This window comes from Polistes dominula, unplaced genomic scaffold (assembly GCF_049000335.1).
Source record: "Polistes dominula isolate Pdom_NZ unplaced genomic scaffold, Pdom_raw_medaka contig_29, whole genome shotgun sequence".
Taxonomy (NCBI): Eukaryota; Metazoa; Arthropoda; class Insecta; order Hymenoptera; family Vespidae; genus Polistes; species Polistes dominula.
The window spans coordinates 1,723,373-1,741,294 of NW_028300865.1; the positions used below are offsets into that span (position 1 = coordinate 1,723,373).

The following is a 17,922-nucleotide window of genomic DNA, read 5'->3' on the forward strand; positions in this document are numbered from 1 at the left end:
TAATACTTTTGTATTTTCTTCGTAACCGCCCTATATTTCTCTTACGCTTTTTAACTTTGATGATGATGACACGTGGCTTAACGTTCTCGTCTTCCTTTCTTTTATAGATCATCGATAATTTTGGTCGTTTCTGGATGAAGAATATAATTCATTGAGAGAAAGGAGAATGTCGTTGATTTAATTGTTAAACATATGATTGATCTTGTTATAATTAATATTAGGATAATTTGATGTCAATTATTGTTCTCTCAAGATATTTTATATGAAACTATATATATATATATATATATGTTTATTTTATAATAGATATTTTACAAACGTATATATCTTATTTTAAGTATTCTAATTATCTCTAATTATTTTGTCTAATAATAAAATTAAAGATAATACTTTGATAAAAAAAAAAACCTTTATAGTAAAGTTTTATCTTTTTCATAGATAGTTTCATATACAAACGTTAAATTAATTTATTAAAATAAAACATATACTTTAAATTGAAAAGTATTGTATATATATATATATAATAAAAATGTATATTTATGTTATATTAATTTTTTAAATTATAATTATAAATATATATATATATTTGAAAATTTGAAGAATTTTAAATGACTGACAAGTCACTACCACGTTTTCTATTTTTTAAGTGTGCCTTAATTATTTCTAAAAATTCTGGACGATTTAGATGTGTATATGCAATCGAAAACATTTGTAATGCTATTTTTTCAACATACACACTACCACTAGAAAACAAATCATGAGCCAATTCTAAACAAGTTCCAAAATCACATTCGTCAGCAGCTATTGTTGCAAGTCGTACAATCTCGTCGAGTTTACACATTATATCTTTACGTTCCTCTGATGAATCTGCTTTGTCCATTTTCTCCAATATTTGTTTTAATTCTTCTACAATATTAATAATAATAATAATAATAATAATAATAATAAAATTATACTTTAATTTTTTATTAGATATATATAGAAAAAAAATATATTATAAGTTTCTTACTGTCTGTCACTGATAATTCTCTATAACCCAACTGCGTTCTTTTATTATATGGAACAACGATTCCAGCTTTATGAAATGTTCTTACAATAACATTTTTCTCACGAATTATCATCTTATTCGTTTTTTTCTCTAATGTTATATCATGCTTTTCAGCAAATACTTTCAATTTTTTTTGAAGTTGTGCTACATTTGGTTTTTCAAATAAATTAGCTGTTTTCCATTTTTCTTCCATGAATACACTGCAATCATACGAATAGTATTTTAAAATTAAAGATTTTTGAAATAGATTACTATGTATGTTTCTTTACTATTTACTTAATTGCACCGAATATATTTTCGGCAACAGGTTGTATTGTACAATCTATTTCTGCTTTATTTTTGGCTACGTATATTGGATTTTCATTACATTCATCTCTCCAATATCCAAAATGTAAACCATCTTTATTTCCTCTAATAATTGTCTATAAATAATAATAATTATGATATAAAAATTTATTGCAATGCTAAAAAATTATTTATTACAAATTTTGATTAAGTGTGTATGTATTTAAATATTCATTTCTAATACATACTTGAAATTCTGGTGGATCATAATAATATCTCCAATGTCTAAGATATTTTTCTTTATCATTATTCTTATAACTTGTTAATTTATTACTTAAAATATCATATGGTCCAACAAGATAAAGATTAATAGATTTCAATGCCATTAATGGTTCCTTTTCAGAAATAAGTTTGCAAAATTCGTAAAATTGATAGAAATCATCTGGCATTTCAACTAACAATAAATTTTTAATATTTTCTTTCACACAAGTTGGAGATAATATTGTGCATGTATCATCGTCATTGACGTCATTATTGTTATCTGATGATGCACCAGATTTTTCTTTCATTTCTGTTGTATTATCATCAACTACTTTTTTATCATTTGACGTTGTGATCAATTGTTTGTCATCAGTTTCTACATGATCGATAACATTTTTTGGATTGTCTACAATACTATCATTAAGATCATTCTTAACTTTTCGAATTTTATTTGTTTCAGAATTAGATTCCACTTGTTCCTTATTATCATCATCATTATCATCATCATTGTCATCTATTGCTGTAATTTTTCTTTTATTCCCAATCAATGGTTTACGTTTGACCATATTTTTTTTCTGTTAATAAAATGTATATTTTAAACATTAGAAAAAAAAGTATTTCTTTATAATAATTAAAAATTATAAAATAATAATATCACACCTGTTTATTTGAAGGCGGGTGTTTGTACTTATCATGATGTAATTGATTTTTTTGATAACATTTCGCGCCATAACGACAAGGTATTCGTGAATCATTTTTATAAGCAATGAATTCTTCTTCCTTATCTTGATCTGACATTATAATAACGACAAATTTCAAATGAAAATATTGAAAAATAAAAATACTTTATATTATTTATACATTTATCTGATAATTACAAATATTCACTGATAATTTTAAAGGTTAACACTTTTATTTCAATACAACGCAATTTAAACTACAAGTAGTGCACTCTAATGACAATAACTACAACTAAATGATTATAAAGCGACATTATGGCATAGTGTTGAAAATATGAACTACTATTGCATTTGATCATGCAACAATGAATGCACTTTATCTTCTATGCTTTTTTATGTGTTTCATTGTCGAACATAACCTCACACGAACATCAAGCAAAAAGACATTATTCTAGCACGGAGCTAGATAACAGGAGGGCGCACGCAATGCTTTAGAAATGTACGAAAATGATGGGACAGATTTTTGCCACTAGAGCGCGTTAGTGTGACTAGGATTGTAGAGGGTTTCTCTATAGTAAAGATAATATTAGACTGAATTTGTTTTATGTTCTTTATTGTTAGGATGCGACTTGCTTCTCTTTGTTGTACACTTCTCAACGGCTACGCACAGACTGTACTCGTCTGGTGACCACACTTGCTAGCGTGGTTCCCTAGCCTTCTAGTAACTTAGATGGCGCGACCATCGGTCGTACCGCTACATTACTCCCTTCGGAGCATTTTTCTTATTACATAAAATGCGAAACTTAAAATTATAGATGTTTACAAGTATATAAAAATATAAAAATATATAAAGATATATAAAAATATTGCATTATCTCTATCCTAACCTAATAAGTTTTAATTGGTACATACGAATCGGTATTGCAATCTTTTTCGACAAACGCTGGTTTTAGTCTTTCTATAGATACATTTATATGTTTTCCTTTATAGTTAATTTTGAAAATATTATCTGTAAGTCTTTGTATAATTTCGTATGGACCTTCGTAAGGCGCTTCTAATGGTTTTTTTACAGCGTCGACCCTTAAAAATATGTGTGTACATGTATACAACCTATCCTGAATAAAATGTTTCTTTTTGACATGGTGTGCTGTGGGTATCGGTCTGATTTGCCTTATATGTTGTCTTAATTTTTCTAGGAATATGTGTGGATCTTGTAATAGCTCTTCGCTGAGGAAAAATTCTCCTGGTAGTCTGATGTTTTCACCATATACCAATTCCGCAGCTGAAGCTTTTATATCTTCTTTTAGACTTGTGCGTAGACCAAGGAGCACTGTTGGTAATATTCCTACCCAGTCTTTTTCTTCGTGGCACATTATTGCTGCTTTAAGTGATCTATGCCATCTTTCTATCATTCCATTTGATGCAGGGTGGTATGCTGTTGTTCTAATTCTTTTCGCTCCGACTAATTTGGTTAATGCTTCAAATAGTTGACTTTCAAATTGTGTTCCTTGATCAGTTGTAATTGTAATAGGAGAACCAAATCTCGAAATCCACTGCGAATAGAATGTTGTTGCCACTGTATCTGCTGAGGTATCTGGCATTGGAATTGCTTCTGGCCATCGGGTAAACCTATCGATCATAGTTAGGCAGTATCTCATATTTTTAATCGTTGGTAATGGACCTATTATATCTATGTGTACATGTTCGAAACGTCCTTGTGGTACTTCTATTTTCGAAGGTACCTGTTTGTTATGACGGCTTATTTTGCACTTTTGGCATGCTAAACATGTACTTGACCATTCTGCGATATCTTTGTTCATCTTTGGCCACATGAAGCTTTTTCCTATAAGGTGTTTTGTTACTCTGCCGCTGGGATGTGACAAATTGTGTACGTTCTTAAAAATCTGCCTCCGTAAAGAGACTGGAACGTATGGTCTTATGCTTTTTCCTACTATGTCGCCATATATGTATTTATCAGAGCTATCGAGGAAAATCTTCTGCAGGTTCCATTTTTCTTCTGCCAAAATATTCTTTAGTTCGTCATCCTCTTGTTGCTTTGCCATTAGCTCTTCTGTTGATACTAGGACTGGCATGTCTATGGTTTCCAGTCTTGACATAGCGTCAGCTGCCACATTGTCCTTTCCAGCAACGTAAACAATTTTGGAAGTAAACTGTCCTACGTAATCCAACTGTCTGGCTTGTCTTGGGCTTGCTTTGTCCGTATTTTGCTTAAAAGCGTATGACAGTGGTTTATGGTCAGTCTCTATTATTAATTCTCTTCCTTCTACAAAATACCTAAAAAACTTTAAACTTTTATAAATAGCTAACAATTCCCTATCATACACACTATATCTAATTTGCGCTTTTTCTAGTTTCCTTGAGAAATATCCTAGTGGTTCCCATTTGTTATCACAGAGTTGTTCTAACACTGCTCCAATTGCGTTATCGGAAGCATCAGTCTTTAATTTTAATATCGCTTTTTCTTTTGGGTATGCCAATAATGTTGCTGTGGCAATTGCTTCTTTGGCTTTTTTGAACGCTTCTTCCGCTGCTTGATTCCATTCTATCAGTCTTTTGTCGTGCTTCTTGGCACCTACCATATATTTGTTAAGTGGATCAAGCCATTCTGCAGCCTTTGGTAAGAACCTCCTATAAAAATTCACTACCCCAAGGAAACGTCGCATATCTGAAACAGTCTTTGGTTTTGTATAGTTTTGTATAGCGTGGACTCGCTCATCCAACGGCGCTATACCCTTATTATCTATCTTATAACCTAAGTAGTTAACGCTATTTTGAAAAAAATTGCACTTTGAAATGTTTATTGTTAGTCCATATTGCCTAAGTCTATCGAATATTGCACGCAGATGTTTTTCATGGGATTCCTTATTTTTAGACGCTACAATTATGTCATCTATGTAACAGGCACAGAAATCTAATTTGCTTAATACTATGTTCATAAACCTTTGGAACGTTTGCGCCGCGTTACATAAGCCGAAAGGCATCACTGTGTATTCGTACAGACCAAAAGGTGTGATTACCGCTGTTTTTTCTATATCTTCCTCAGCCAACGGAATTTGGTGATATGCTCTAGACAAGTCTATTGTAGAAAATATGTTACAGTCACGAAATTGTTGCGTGACGTCGTGTACATGTGGAATGGGGTACCTGTCTGGTACCGTAACGCTATTTAGTCGCCTATAATCTCCACATGGCCTCCATTCGCCATTTTTCTTTGGTACCATATGCAGAGGGCTCGCCCATTGACTCTTGGGCGGGCGACAGATTCCTTCGTTGACTAGTTGCTGAAATTCGGCTTGTGCGATTCGCAGTTTTTCCGGATTTAGCCTTCTTGCTCTCTCTGCTATTGGAGGACCTTTTGTGATTATATGATGTTTCACCGTGTGGCTGATGGGTTTCCTTGAAGTTGGTTTCGTTAAATCTGCGTATTCCCTAAAAAGTTCTAAATACGGACTATTACAGTTAATGGTCAAAATGGTTGGAACGTCAATACTTACTAATTCTGCTTTCCTAGAAAGCAATGTATTGCCGTCCAACAATTTTTTGTTTCTTAAATCAGGTAATAAATTATAAAAATGCAAGAAATCGGCGCCTATTATTGCTTTAGAAACATTCGCTATAATGAATCTCCATGAAAAATCTCGACGGAGTCCAAGATTTAAGTTTAAAAGTTTTTTTCCGAATGTGTCTATTTCTGCACCATTTGCCGCATACAACTTACACGTATTGTCTTTGGTTTCACTTATCGAAGTACGTGGAATCACTGAGACGTCTGCACCAGTGTCTATCAGAAAACATGCTCCTGTTTTCCTATCATTTACCATGAGGCGCAGGTTTCTCGTCGCGTCGTCAACTGCCTCTATTTGAGACGCTTGCATTAGTTTTCCGAAGGCTTTCTTTTATCCGGGCCTGTCCACTTGCACGGGGGTCTGCACTTCCACGATTGTTCCGCGAATTTCCAGTGGTAATAGCATAGGCCGTCATTGTTTCGGTGTCTGCTTGATGATCGGCTTCTACTTCGGGATCTTCCGCGGAAACTTCGGTACCTTCTTCTGCCGCGCATCAATTTTTCCATCTTCTCTGTTAGTTGCGCGATTTCCCGCTTGATTTCCCGCTTGATTTCCGCTACCTCGCTGTTGATTGTTGTTTGAGCGGTACTTCTTATTGGCGCTGCTTCAGTAATGGCGGCCGTTTCCGGCAGACGCTCTCTCCCGAGGATCTTGTCACCCATTTCCGCTAACTTTGCAGGTGACGTAATTTCGTCTGCAATGGCGAGGATCTCTTGTATCCTGGTTGGCATCCTTTGCATCCATAACGTTAGGAGCATTTTTTCGCTAACACTATCACCTGCTAGGCGTTTCATTTCTCTCCAAAGTTCGGACGGTTTTTTGTCTCCTAACTCAATTCCCATTAACAATCGCCTTAGCCGTTGTTCGTCGGATTTAGTTAGTCTGTGTATTAAGGCTTCCTTTAAATGTGTATACGTACATTGCTCGGGGGGGGGATGCTAAGATGTCGTGTACCTCTCTTATCAGCGTGGTATCCAAATTCCTTAGCACCGCTGAAAACTTTACGGCATCCGATTTAACGTTGTACGCCGTGAATTCCTTTTCCAACATTACGAACCATAAATTTGGTTCCTCTTTCCAAAAAGCTGGAAGCGTTATATTTCTAAACTCACTGGCGTTGACTTCCTTTGTGTCGGTATCGGCACGGGCCACGTTGGCTTCGCTGGTTGATTGTGCCATTGTTCTTCTTTTTATTATTTTTTTTATTTTAGTTTTTGTATTATTTTTTTATTTTTTTACGCGGACGTTCCCGGGTTTCGGCACCAATTTACTGTAGAGGGTTTCTCTATAGTAAAGATAATATTAGACTGAATTTGTTTTATGTTCTTTATTGTTAGGATGCGACTTGCTTCTCTTTGTTGTACACTTCTCAACGGCTACGCACAGACTGTACTCGTCTGGTGACCACACTTGCTAGCGTGGTTCCCTAGCCTTCTAGTAACTTAGATGGCGCGACCATCGGTCGTACCGCTACAGGATCAGGTTAGGGATCCTGTAGGACAGGATCCCTAGATCAGGTTTGACTTCAGCGAACATAACGAAACCTAGCGGCGAATTTTCGAAAACAATCTTTCCTTTTCCTTCCATTCGTATTTGCTAGTTATTTTCCTATGTCGTGCGCCCTCTTGTTATCTAGGCTCCGTGGTCACCCATATTAATTTATACCATATATATATATATATGATTTAGGACATATGATATATATATATATCATAATATATATGTATATATATATATATATATATACATTTGTTCTGCTTTATATATAGTGTCCGGTGCAAATCTGCAATTTATGATCCGTTTATAACCTAGGTTTAATCTATGATTATTATTTTAATTAAGTATACTTGTAGAAGTATATGTCAATCAAAATAATATTAACATTTGCACATGAATTTTCATGTATTAACTGTTAAATACAATATTACAAAAAACAATTAAATCATTTTTTATGAAGAGTAATTTTTACAGAATATAACCTAAGTTTAAAATACAATAATAATAAAGTAGTTTCCAGTGGCATGCAGCAATATTATATACTAATAATATAAATAATATATATGTACATATAAATATATACAAGGTAAAAAAAACGATTGCATTTTGAGAACCATGGCAAATACAGGAGTTTTACCTTTTGTTCGAGGAGTTGATTTTAGCTGTAATGATTTTGGTGTAAGTAAATTTATATATATATATATATATATTATAAATTTTTACAATATATTTTTTAATAATAATAATAATAATAATAATACTTTATAATCTATACATATATATATCATATTAAAATAATTATTTCTTTTTAGGATGGTAAATTTCCTGAATCGGTACGTCTGATGACAGGAATACAATGGTTGAAATTAGATAAAACCAATTTAACTGAAATTCCTGAAGAAATGGGTAAATTATTAAAACTGGTAAATATAATTTTATATATATATAAGGATAAATAATAAATTTAGATAAATAATAATAAAATAAGTGCATGTGTTGTGTCTTTGAATCCATTACTATTTCTATTGTTTTAAACAAATATAATTTAATCATCAATATATGTATATATTTGTTTTATTTGATTATTAACCAAATAATAATAATAATAAAATAATATATTATAATATAATAAAATAATTATATATTATTATAAATAAATAATAATGATAATAATAATAATTATTATTATTTCTCTTTTTCTTTCTCTCATTTGGAATATGAAATTGTATTTTAATTGATTATTTTGTATTATTTTTATTAGGAACATCTTTCACTTGTTAAAAATAAATTGGAACGTTTATACGGTGAATTGACAGAACTGGGATGTCTTAGAACATTAAACATTCGACACAATAATGTCAAGTCTAGCGGTATACCAGCAGAATTATTTCATTTAGAGGAATTGACAACGTTAGATCTAAGCCATAATAATTTAAAAGAAGTACCTGAAGGTCTAGAAAGAGCACGTTCTTTACTCAATTTAAATCTGAGTTATAATCAGTACGATTTGAATATTATTTATAATATTATATTAATAATATATTTAATTTATATATATACCATGCTTAAAATAATTATACAATTTTCTATTTGTAGTATTGAAACAATTCCGAATACGCTTTTTATTCACTTAACAGACCTATTATTTTTGGATCTGAGTAATAATCAATTGGAAACATTACCACCTCAAACCAGACGTTTAGCAAATTTACAGACATTAAATTTAAATCATAATCCTTTAGGACATTTTCAATTGAGGTATGTACAATTGTTCATTTCAATATTATTTATCTTTTAATGTGACGTATATATATATATATAATTATTTGTTTATTTTAATTATAGGCAACTTCCATCGTTAATGAATTTAACAACATTGCAAATGCGTGATACTCAACGCACATTAAATAATATTCCATCGAGTCTTGAAACTCTAACGAATTTACAAGAATTAGATTTATCACAAAACAGTTTACCAAGAGTGCCTGATGCTTTGTATTCACTTTCAAATTTACGTAGATTAAATTTAAATGATAATCAAATATCAGAATTATCTACAGCTATTGGTATGTTTAATAAACATATCTATTTATATATATATGAATTTTACATTAATTATTAATATTTTGATGGTTTTGTTATTTACAGAATTATGGACGAAATTAGAAATATTAAATGTATGTAGAAATAAATTAACTGCCATACCTGCATCCATTTGCAAAATTTCAACTTTAAGAAGATTATATTTAAATGATAATGAAATAGATTTCGAAGGTATTCCTTCTGGAATTGGTAAATTGTCATCTCTTCAAGTATTTTCAGCTGCTAATAATCATTTGGAAATGATACCTGAAGGATTATGCAGGTACAATTAAAATAATTCTATCTAATTTCAATGAGTTATATTTTAAAGATGTAGAATAATATTATATCATTTTTATAGATGTGGCTCGTTAAAAAAATTAATATTAACGTCAAATCGATTAATAACCGTACCAGATGCAATACATCTTCTTACTGATTTGGAACAATTGGATTTAAGAGATAATCCAAATTTAGTAATGCCACCAAAACCAACTGAGGTACAAAGAGGATCGGGAATTGAATTTTATAATATTGATTTTTCTTTGCAACATCAATTAAGACTTGCCGGTGCAAATGTACCTGTACCGGTACAAACAGCTAGTAAGTTTATATATATATATATATAATACAGTATTTATAATATTATTTTGTAATTATTTTGTTAATTGTTTTATAATGATCTAGATAGTAGCAAAGATCCAATAGCTCGTAAAATGAGATTGAGAAGAAAACGTGATCAAGAAGAGGCTGATCAAGATCAAGCTAAAATATTAAAGGTATAATATAATCAAATAAAATACCCCACGTACACATAAATAAATGTACACAATGTATATCTATAATTATTTTTTGTAGGGTATGAAAGATATTGCAAAAGAGAAAAACAAAGATAAAGAATGTGACGATACTAAAGCTGAGTCATTAAAGTGAGTAAATTGATTATATTAATCTTAAGATATTAATACAAAATATTATTAACAATTGATATTATTGTCAGGCCTAAAAGATGGGATGAAACTTTAGAAAAACCACCTTTGGATTATTCCGAATTTTTTGATGATGATGCAGGACAAATACCAGGTTTATCTATATGGGAAATAGAAAATTTTTTACCTAACGAAATAGAGGAAGTAGCTCATGGTAAATTTTATGAAGGTGATTGTTACATCGTATTAAAAACGAGTATCGATGAAAGCGGATCATTGAATTGGGCAATATACTTCTGGATAGGAGAAAAAGCAACGGTATATGATTAATATTTCATTAATAATGTTTCAATATTTGTGTACACATTATTGAAAATAATTATTTCAAATAGTTGGACAAAAGAGCTTGCGCTGCAATACATGCTGTAAATTTACGCAATTATCTTGGAGCACAGTGTCGTACCATTAGGGAAGAACAGGGTGATGAATCGGATGAGTTTCTTATACTTTTTGATTCTGAAATAACTTATATCGAAGGTGGTCGTACTTCTTCTGGATTTTATACGGTGGAAGATACTGTAAGATACTGTCAATATTATTATACCATACAACTTTACGAATGAAGTTGTTATTAATATCATATTATTTTTCTATTTTATAGCCTGCAGTAACACGTTTATATCGAGTACATGCAGCAGGAGCTTCTATTCATCTAGAACCAGTACCAGTTTGTTTTGAATCTTTAGATCCTTGTTATGTTTTCGTGCTGGACACAGGAAATAAAATATTTATGTGGTATGGGAAAAAAGCCAAAAGTACATTAAAATCCAAAGCTAGATTAATGGCTGAGAAGATCAATAAAAATGAAAGAAAAAACAAAGCTGAAATAATAACAGAAGTTATGAATTTAGAATCAGAAGATTTCTTGTTGCAATTAGGTGTAGAGAATACTGCGGAAACTAAAACTATTATTGTAAGTTATTATTTTCTTTTTATCTTATGAATTATTGTTATTTATAATAATTAAAAGATAAATGATAATATTTCTGTTATTATATCAGGAACATGTAGATCCAGATTTTGTACCAGTGACACCACGTTTGTATCAAGTTCAACTCGGTATGGGATATTTGGAATTACCACAAGTTGAAGTGCCTCATGGAAAATTGGCTAACACTCTTTTAAATAATCGCAATGTTTATATCTTAGATTGTTATCTTGATGTGTATGTTTGGTAAGTGTATATATATATATAACTAATAACAGTATATATATATATATCTATAAATTTAAATTAATGAATGTGCAATATAGGTTTGGAAAGAAATCAACTAGATTGGTAAGAGCTGCTGCTGTAAAACTATCTCAAGAATTATTTAATATGATTGAAAGACCAGAATATGCTATGGTTACGAGATTACAAGAAGGCACAGAATCTCAGGTATGAATTTTTATAAATTTTTAATTACTTTATCATTATTAACAATATAAAATGACAAAATTATAATTATTTATTTATATTAGGTCTTTAAATCAAAGTTTACTGGCTGGGATGAAGTTATAGCAGTTGATTTTACAAGAACTGCAGAATCAGTTGCCAAAACTGGTGCTGATCTTACTAAATGGGCCAAACAACAAGAAACAAAGGTAAATAATTCATTTTGATATTATTTTTATCAATATTTCATATAGAATAAACAAAATGAAAATAATATATTAATATTATCTTGAAATAAACAGGCAGATTTAGCTGCACTTTTCATGCCACGACAACCAGCAATGTCAGCTGCTGAAGCACAACAACTTATGACAGAATGGAACGATGATTTAGAAGGAATGGAAGCTCTGGTATTGGAAGGAAGAAAATTTGTACGTTTACCAGAAGAAGAACTCGGTCATTTTTATAGTGGTGACTGTTATGTTTTCTTGTGTCGTTACTGGATGGTAAATGAAATTCTTATATTCCAATTTTATCTTTAATTAAAACTATACAATTTATATAATTTGAAACTATAATTATGTTTTATGACTTTAGCCATCAGACGTAGCAGAAAATGAAGATGGCGATGAGCAATACGAAGATGATTATCAATTTACTGCATATTTTTGGCAAGGTAGAGATGCCGGTAATATGGGCTGGCTCACATTTACGTTTAGGTATTAACACACATTTATTTTATTTATTTTTTTATATAATAAAATAAAAAAACTAAAATTAAATATTTTTTTTTCAGTTTACAAAAGAAATTTAAATCATTGTTTCGTGATAAATTAGAAGTAGTTAGAACGCATCAACAACAAGAGAATTTAAAATTTATGGCATATTTCAAAAGAAAATTTATAATTCATCAAGGCAAACGTAAACAGCCTAAAATTCCTGGTACAAGTAAAGTCGAATTTTATCATTTAAGAAGTAATGGTAGTGCATTATGTACCAGATTAATACAAATACAAGCGGATTCCAGTTTATTAAATCCAGCATTTTGGTAAACAAATGAAATCGTGAAATTGTTAGATTTAATATCTCCAAATGTATAATTATTATTATTTTTTTAGTTACATTCTAAACGTACCATTTAACAACGATGACGAAACTGGTATAGTTTATGCATGGATTGGTTCTAATGCTGACAGTGATGAAGCACGTTTAATTCAAGAAATTGCTGAAGAAATGTTTAACAATGTAAGTTATTACAATATTTCTAATAATAATATCATTTTGACATTTTGAATTTTCAACAGCCTTGGATTAGTTTGCAAGTATTAAATGAAGGTGAAGAACCGGATAATTTCTTTTGGGTTGCACTTGGTGGAAAGAAACCATACGACACTGATGCAGATTTTATGAATTATACAAGACTGTTTAGGTGCTCTAATGAAAAAGGATATTTTACTATTAGCGAAAAATGCACTGACTTTTGCCAAGTAATACAAACGTTTTTATATAATATAATATTCATTTCATTTAACATACTTTTTCAATTCTTCCTTAAATTATTAACTAATTATTTTTAGGATGATTTAGCAGACGATGATATAATGATATTAGATAATGGTGAACAAGTGTTCCTCTGGTTAGGAACACGTTGTTCTGAAGTAGAAATCAAGCTTGCATATAAATCAGCTCAGGTAAAAAAAAAAAATACCTCAAATAAAATATATATGTCGTCTATTGTGAATGAACTTTATAAGTAATTATTTATTAACTTTGATCGTTGTTTTTTTTTTTTAGGTGTATATACAACATCTACGCGTTAAACAACCAAACAAACCACGTAAATTATTCCTCACCGCTAAAGGAAAAGAATCACGAAGATTTACTAAATGTTTTCATGCCTGGAGTCATCATAAAAGAACACCTCAATAAAAAAAAAAACAAAACAAAAAAATAAATCTACGTGGAAATAAAGACAGGTATTGCTTATTAATTTTTAGCTTAAAAGATGAGTGCAATGTTATATTCTTAATTTATTATATTATAATTGCAACTAAATTCATCGTTTGAATTTAGTCATTGTATCAGCAACATGCAAGTGCCAGAATTGATAATGTGAACTTATTGCTATATTTTCTTTTTTTTTTTTTCTTCTGTACATTCTAATGTGATTTACTACTTTATACTATAAGCTATATAACGTATGAATTTATTTAAAAAAAAAAACAAAAAAAAACAACAACAACATTTACAGTATTCTAATATTATATTAAACATTAGAAAATGATTTGAATATTAACGTTTATGAAGTAGCAATATTTCAAAACCATTTTGTATGCTTGAAAATGTTCACATCAAATTATTTGCTTTAAATCAAAAGTTGCCTTGGTCAGTCTTTTATATTATATAATACATGCATAACTACTTAAAGTCAATTCTGTGATTAAAAATTATTCTTAATAACATTTTCATCGAAATAATTTATATAATAATAATAATATATATATAGATACTAAAAGTTTAAAATTATCATTTCTATCAATATGGTTTGTCAGTACACATGTGAAAACCAAATATAAATATATATATATATTTAAATAATATTATAAAGATTTTATTTTGACAATAATAGATTTATTTTGCATTGCTTTTGCAATTTACAGAGCAACACAAAATTATAAAATTTCATTCATTCCTAAAATATACAATACACACACATCAACATATATTTATTTAAACAACAAAATACATATATAAATTAAATTGTGTAAAATACGAGTATATCAAAAAATATTATAAATTTAAATATTTCAATTATTTCTTTCATTTTTTTTTTTTTTTTGTAGATCTTATGTGGATATTTTTTTTTTTTTTATAAATATATATATATACATGTTATATTATAATATAACCAAAGAAAGTAATCTTTTTAGTAAAGAAAATGATGAATAAATGAACTAAATATATCTTTGTTATAATTTAAAAATACACTAAAGTCATTTAAATATTTATCATTTTTATAATTCGATGATTTATCAATTTATTCTGCATTCAAGCACAATATTATAGTATACAGAAAGACAAAGAGAGAAAGAGATCAATATTTATCAAATTTCTTGTATATTACACAAAATATTCCTGCATTTTCACATAGAATTGTGTATATCAAGCAAAGACTGGAAATAAAAAAAGGCATTTGATATATTCATTATATATATATATATATATATAAATATATAAATATACATGTGACATCATGCGTATTAACATGAGTCGATTAAATGCATGGATGTGAATTTTAACATTATGTTGTGATCGGTAGAATATTTAATGTCTTAATTTATTTACAAGCGTACAGAAAAATTTATATATCTATATATAATATGTATATGTATATGTATATGTATATGTATGCGTATGCATTTTGTACAAGTTGTATTATACTAACCTTTATTATTTGTATAAATAAATATTTGTATTAAATTACATAATATACAATTATGACTCCATTAATTTTAAATAAATACTTTTTGTTCTATATCAATGCAAAGCAACTCTGTTTCTTTTTTTTATTTATTTATTTATTTTTTACTTTCTTTTTTAATCAACTCAATATATTAATATTCTCTGAATTTTCTTGAGATTATTTTTGTCTGCAACAGAATACCACAATCAGTGTAATTACTATTATTGTTCATTTGTATGATGTCAATGTACAATTGTCATATTAATTATTAAAAAACAATCAAAGTGATTTTAAATATAGTGATTAAAACTATTTAAAGGTACATACTTAGTAACTAACACTATTATGGTCATTTCAAAACTCAATTCATTTTCTATTTAAATAAAAACTATACAGGGACTAGATAAATACTTGCCAACAACTAATACATCAATTTTTAATCTACTTTTTTTTTTAATCATCATCGTCGTCATCATCTGATGGGACGAAGAGATCATTTTCTTCTAGGAAATTAGCCATTTTTTTACTAAGGGAAGCACCTACAACTAATCCTAATAATATTCCTCCTATTACTCTTAAATAACCAAATGGGGTTCGTTTTGGTTCAGGAAGTATAGCACCCGATGGTGTAGTGATTTTTGAACGTATTCCTTTTTTATTCATATACTTAAGTCCACTCAAAATTTGCACTCTCGTCGATGCTATTGAGGTTAACCGTTGTAAAACCATTTTATATTAAAATAATTACTGATTTAAAATATCTCCAGCGTTAAAAGATCAATCAAATTAGTTTGAAGTATTTTGATCGATCAATAGAAATACTAGATAATAGATACAGTAATCACAAATCACAGAAATTGGAACGAACACTGACAATCCCAAAAATTATCTAGTTTCCAATATGGCTGACATAGTTGTAATGATATGCAATCGTTAGGATATATTAGAACCCCCGAATTTAATTTGTACTAACATAACTAGATGGCGTGGTAATGTTCATGTTACAGCAAACTGACACTAGAGAGCGCTGAAAAGATAATAATATTTATTAATGATATATTTATGTATAATTATTAAATTTGACATTATAATAATTTATTAATAATAAATTTCTAGTTTTATTATATCATTGTTTATCAAAAGTAAATTATAATAAATCTCTGTAATATTCTTTTTATATTTTATTCTGTTGTCTTTTTAATATTGATTTTTTACTAATACCACACACGTGAACAAAACACGTGGTCTTGTGGCATTTAAATAAATAAAGAATTTAATTGACACATAAACAAGTAAATAATAACAATGTTGTACATGATCGGTTTAGGGTTAGGTGATGCTAAAGATATTACTGTTAAAGGTCTTGAAATAATCAAAAAATGTAGTCGTGTTTATTTGGAATCCTATACATCAATTCTATCTGTCAATCAAAAAACTTTGGTGAGTATAAATAATATAAAAAATTGATAATAAGATATAACGATTTTACAAACGATTATGAGAAAAGTATTACCTTAAATTTAATAGGAAGATTTTTATGGTTGTTCTTTGATCATCGCAGACCGTGATTTAGTAGAAAGTGATGCAGATTCAATACTATCAAATGTGGAGAACGAAGAAATTGCATTCTTAGTTGTTGGAGACCCATTTGGTGCAACAACCCATACAGATTTGGTACTACGTGCACAAGAGAAAGGTGCTAAGGTAATAACCTTGTTTTTTTTTTAGATAAAAATAATAATGAAGGTATATATAATAATTGAAATAATAAATTTCAGGTACAAGTAATTCACAATGCATCAATTTTAAGTGCCATAGGTTGTTGTGGTTTACAATTATATTCATTTGGAGAAACCGTATCTATTCCATATTGGACAGAAACATGGCAACCTGATAGTTTCTATGATAAAATTGCTTCTAACAGAGAAAGAGGATTGCATACGTTGTGTCTGTTAGATATCAAAGTAAAAGAACCTACATTGGAAAGTATTTTAAGTAAAAAGAAAGTATACATGCCACCAAAATTTATGAGCGTTGCTGAAGCATCTGATCAGTTAATTTCCATCTTAGAAAAAAAGAGGAAGGATACAGATAAAAATTTAGGTTTGTACATAAACTATTCCCTTTTTTAATCTTTATGCTGCATACTTTGTTCACCTTCCATTCTTTACTCAATACCTATTTTAATTTAATATTAATTGTATTGACAATATGAATACGCTGTAATATTTCTAATCATGTTCACTTTAACAATTTATAATATAAAATGTATTTATATGTTACAGCTTTTACAGAACACAGTTTAGTTGTTGGATTAGCTAGAATTGGATCGGAAGATCAGAATATAATTTCCTGTTCGTTGCAAGAAATGAAAGAAATCGATCTTGGAAAACCTTTACATTCTTTAATCATTCCAGCTGAGAAACTACATCCTCTTGAAATGAATTTCTTAAGACAATATGCTATTGATAAGATTAAATTTGACGAGTGTGTAGCACACTAAATGTATTATTATTAAAAGTTAATAAAATATTTATATATATATATATATATATCATTGTGCATATATATATTTAATTATGAAGAACATTTGTAACCAACACCAACGATCGATTTCGACATTATTTATTTATACTGTAAAAGAATTTGATA

The 17,922-nt window shown here is 29.2% G+C and overlaps 4 protein-coding genes across 4 annotated transcripts; 2 read left to right on the top strand and 2 right to left on the bottom strand.

Annotated features, from left to right (window-relative positions):
* Positions 1 to 517: 517 nt before the first annotated feature.
* Hpf1 (Histone PARylation factor 1) lies at positions 518 to 2,746 on the bottom strand. Its single transcript, XM_015321116.2, has 5 exons — positions 2,255 to 2,746; positions 1,582 to 2,169; positions 1,325 to 1,470; positions 1,010 to 1,248; positions 518 to 906 (listed from the first exon to the last, which is right to left on the bottom strand). The coding sequence occupies exons 1-5, from the start codon at positions 2,390 to 2,392 to the stop codon at positions 605 to 607; spliced, it is 1,413 nt and encodes a 470-aa protein (XP_015176602.2). The 5' UTR covers positions 2,393 to 2,746; the 3' UTR covers positions 518 to 604.
* A 4,870-nt stretch (positions 2,747 to 7,616) lies between these two features.
* Positions 7,617 to 13,762, top strand: fliI (FLII actin remodeling protein). The gene is made up of 22 exons (XM_015321024.2): positions 7,617 to 8,036; positions 8,171 to 8,281; positions 8,620 to 8,858; positions 8,955 to 9,116; positions 9,204 to 9,424; positions 9,507 to 9,723; positions 9,802 to 10,043; positions 10,128 to 10,219; positions 10,299 to 10,369; positions 10,441 to 10,687; positions 10,762 to 10,947; positions 11,031 to 11,342; positions 11,431 to 11,603; positions 11,684 to 11,810; positions 11,894 to 12,016; positions 12,110 to 12,313; positions 12,405 to 12,526; positions 12,604 to 12,855; positions 12,926 to 13,052; positions 13,112 to 13,294; positions 13,385 to 13,498; positions 13,602 to 13,762. The coding sequence occupies exons 1-22, from the start codon at positions 7,974 to 7,976 to the stop codon at positions 13,734 to 13,736; spliced, it is 3,723 nt and encodes a 1,240-aa protein (XP_015176510.1). The 5' UTR covers positions 7,617 to 7,973; the 3' UTR covers positions 13,737 to 13,762.
* Positions 13,763 to 13,936: 174 nt separating this feature from the next.
* Positions 13,937 to 16,200, bottom strand: EMRE (Essential MCU regulator). The gene is made up of 3 exons (XM_015321113.2): positions 15,686 to 16,200; positions 15,253 to 15,457; positions 13,937 to 14,980 (listed from the first exon to the last, which is right to left on the bottom strand). Exon 1 carries the CDS (start codon positions 15,997 to 15,999, stop codon positions 15,724 to 15,726), a length of 276 nt encoding a protein of 91 aa, XP_015176599.1. The 5' UTR covers positions 16,000 to 16,200; the 3' UTR covers positions 13,937 to 14,980; positions 15,253 to 15,457; positions 15,686 to 15,723.
* Positions 16,201 to 16,313: 113 nt separating this feature from the next.
* On the top strand, positions 16,314 to 17,820 carry Dph5 (diphthine methyl ester synthase). Its single transcript, XM_015321111.2, has 4 exons — positions 16,314 to 16,710; positions 16,798 to 16,974; positions 17,049 to 17,373; positions 17,556 to 17,820. Exons 1-4 carry the CDS (start codon positions 16,576 to 16,578, stop codon positions 17,771 to 17,773), a joined length of 855 nt encoding a protein of 284 aa, XP_015176597.1. The 5' UTR covers positions 16,314 to 16,575; the 3' UTR covers positions 17,774 to 17,820.
* The last annotated feature ends 102 nt before the right edge of the window (positions 17,821 to 17,922 follow it).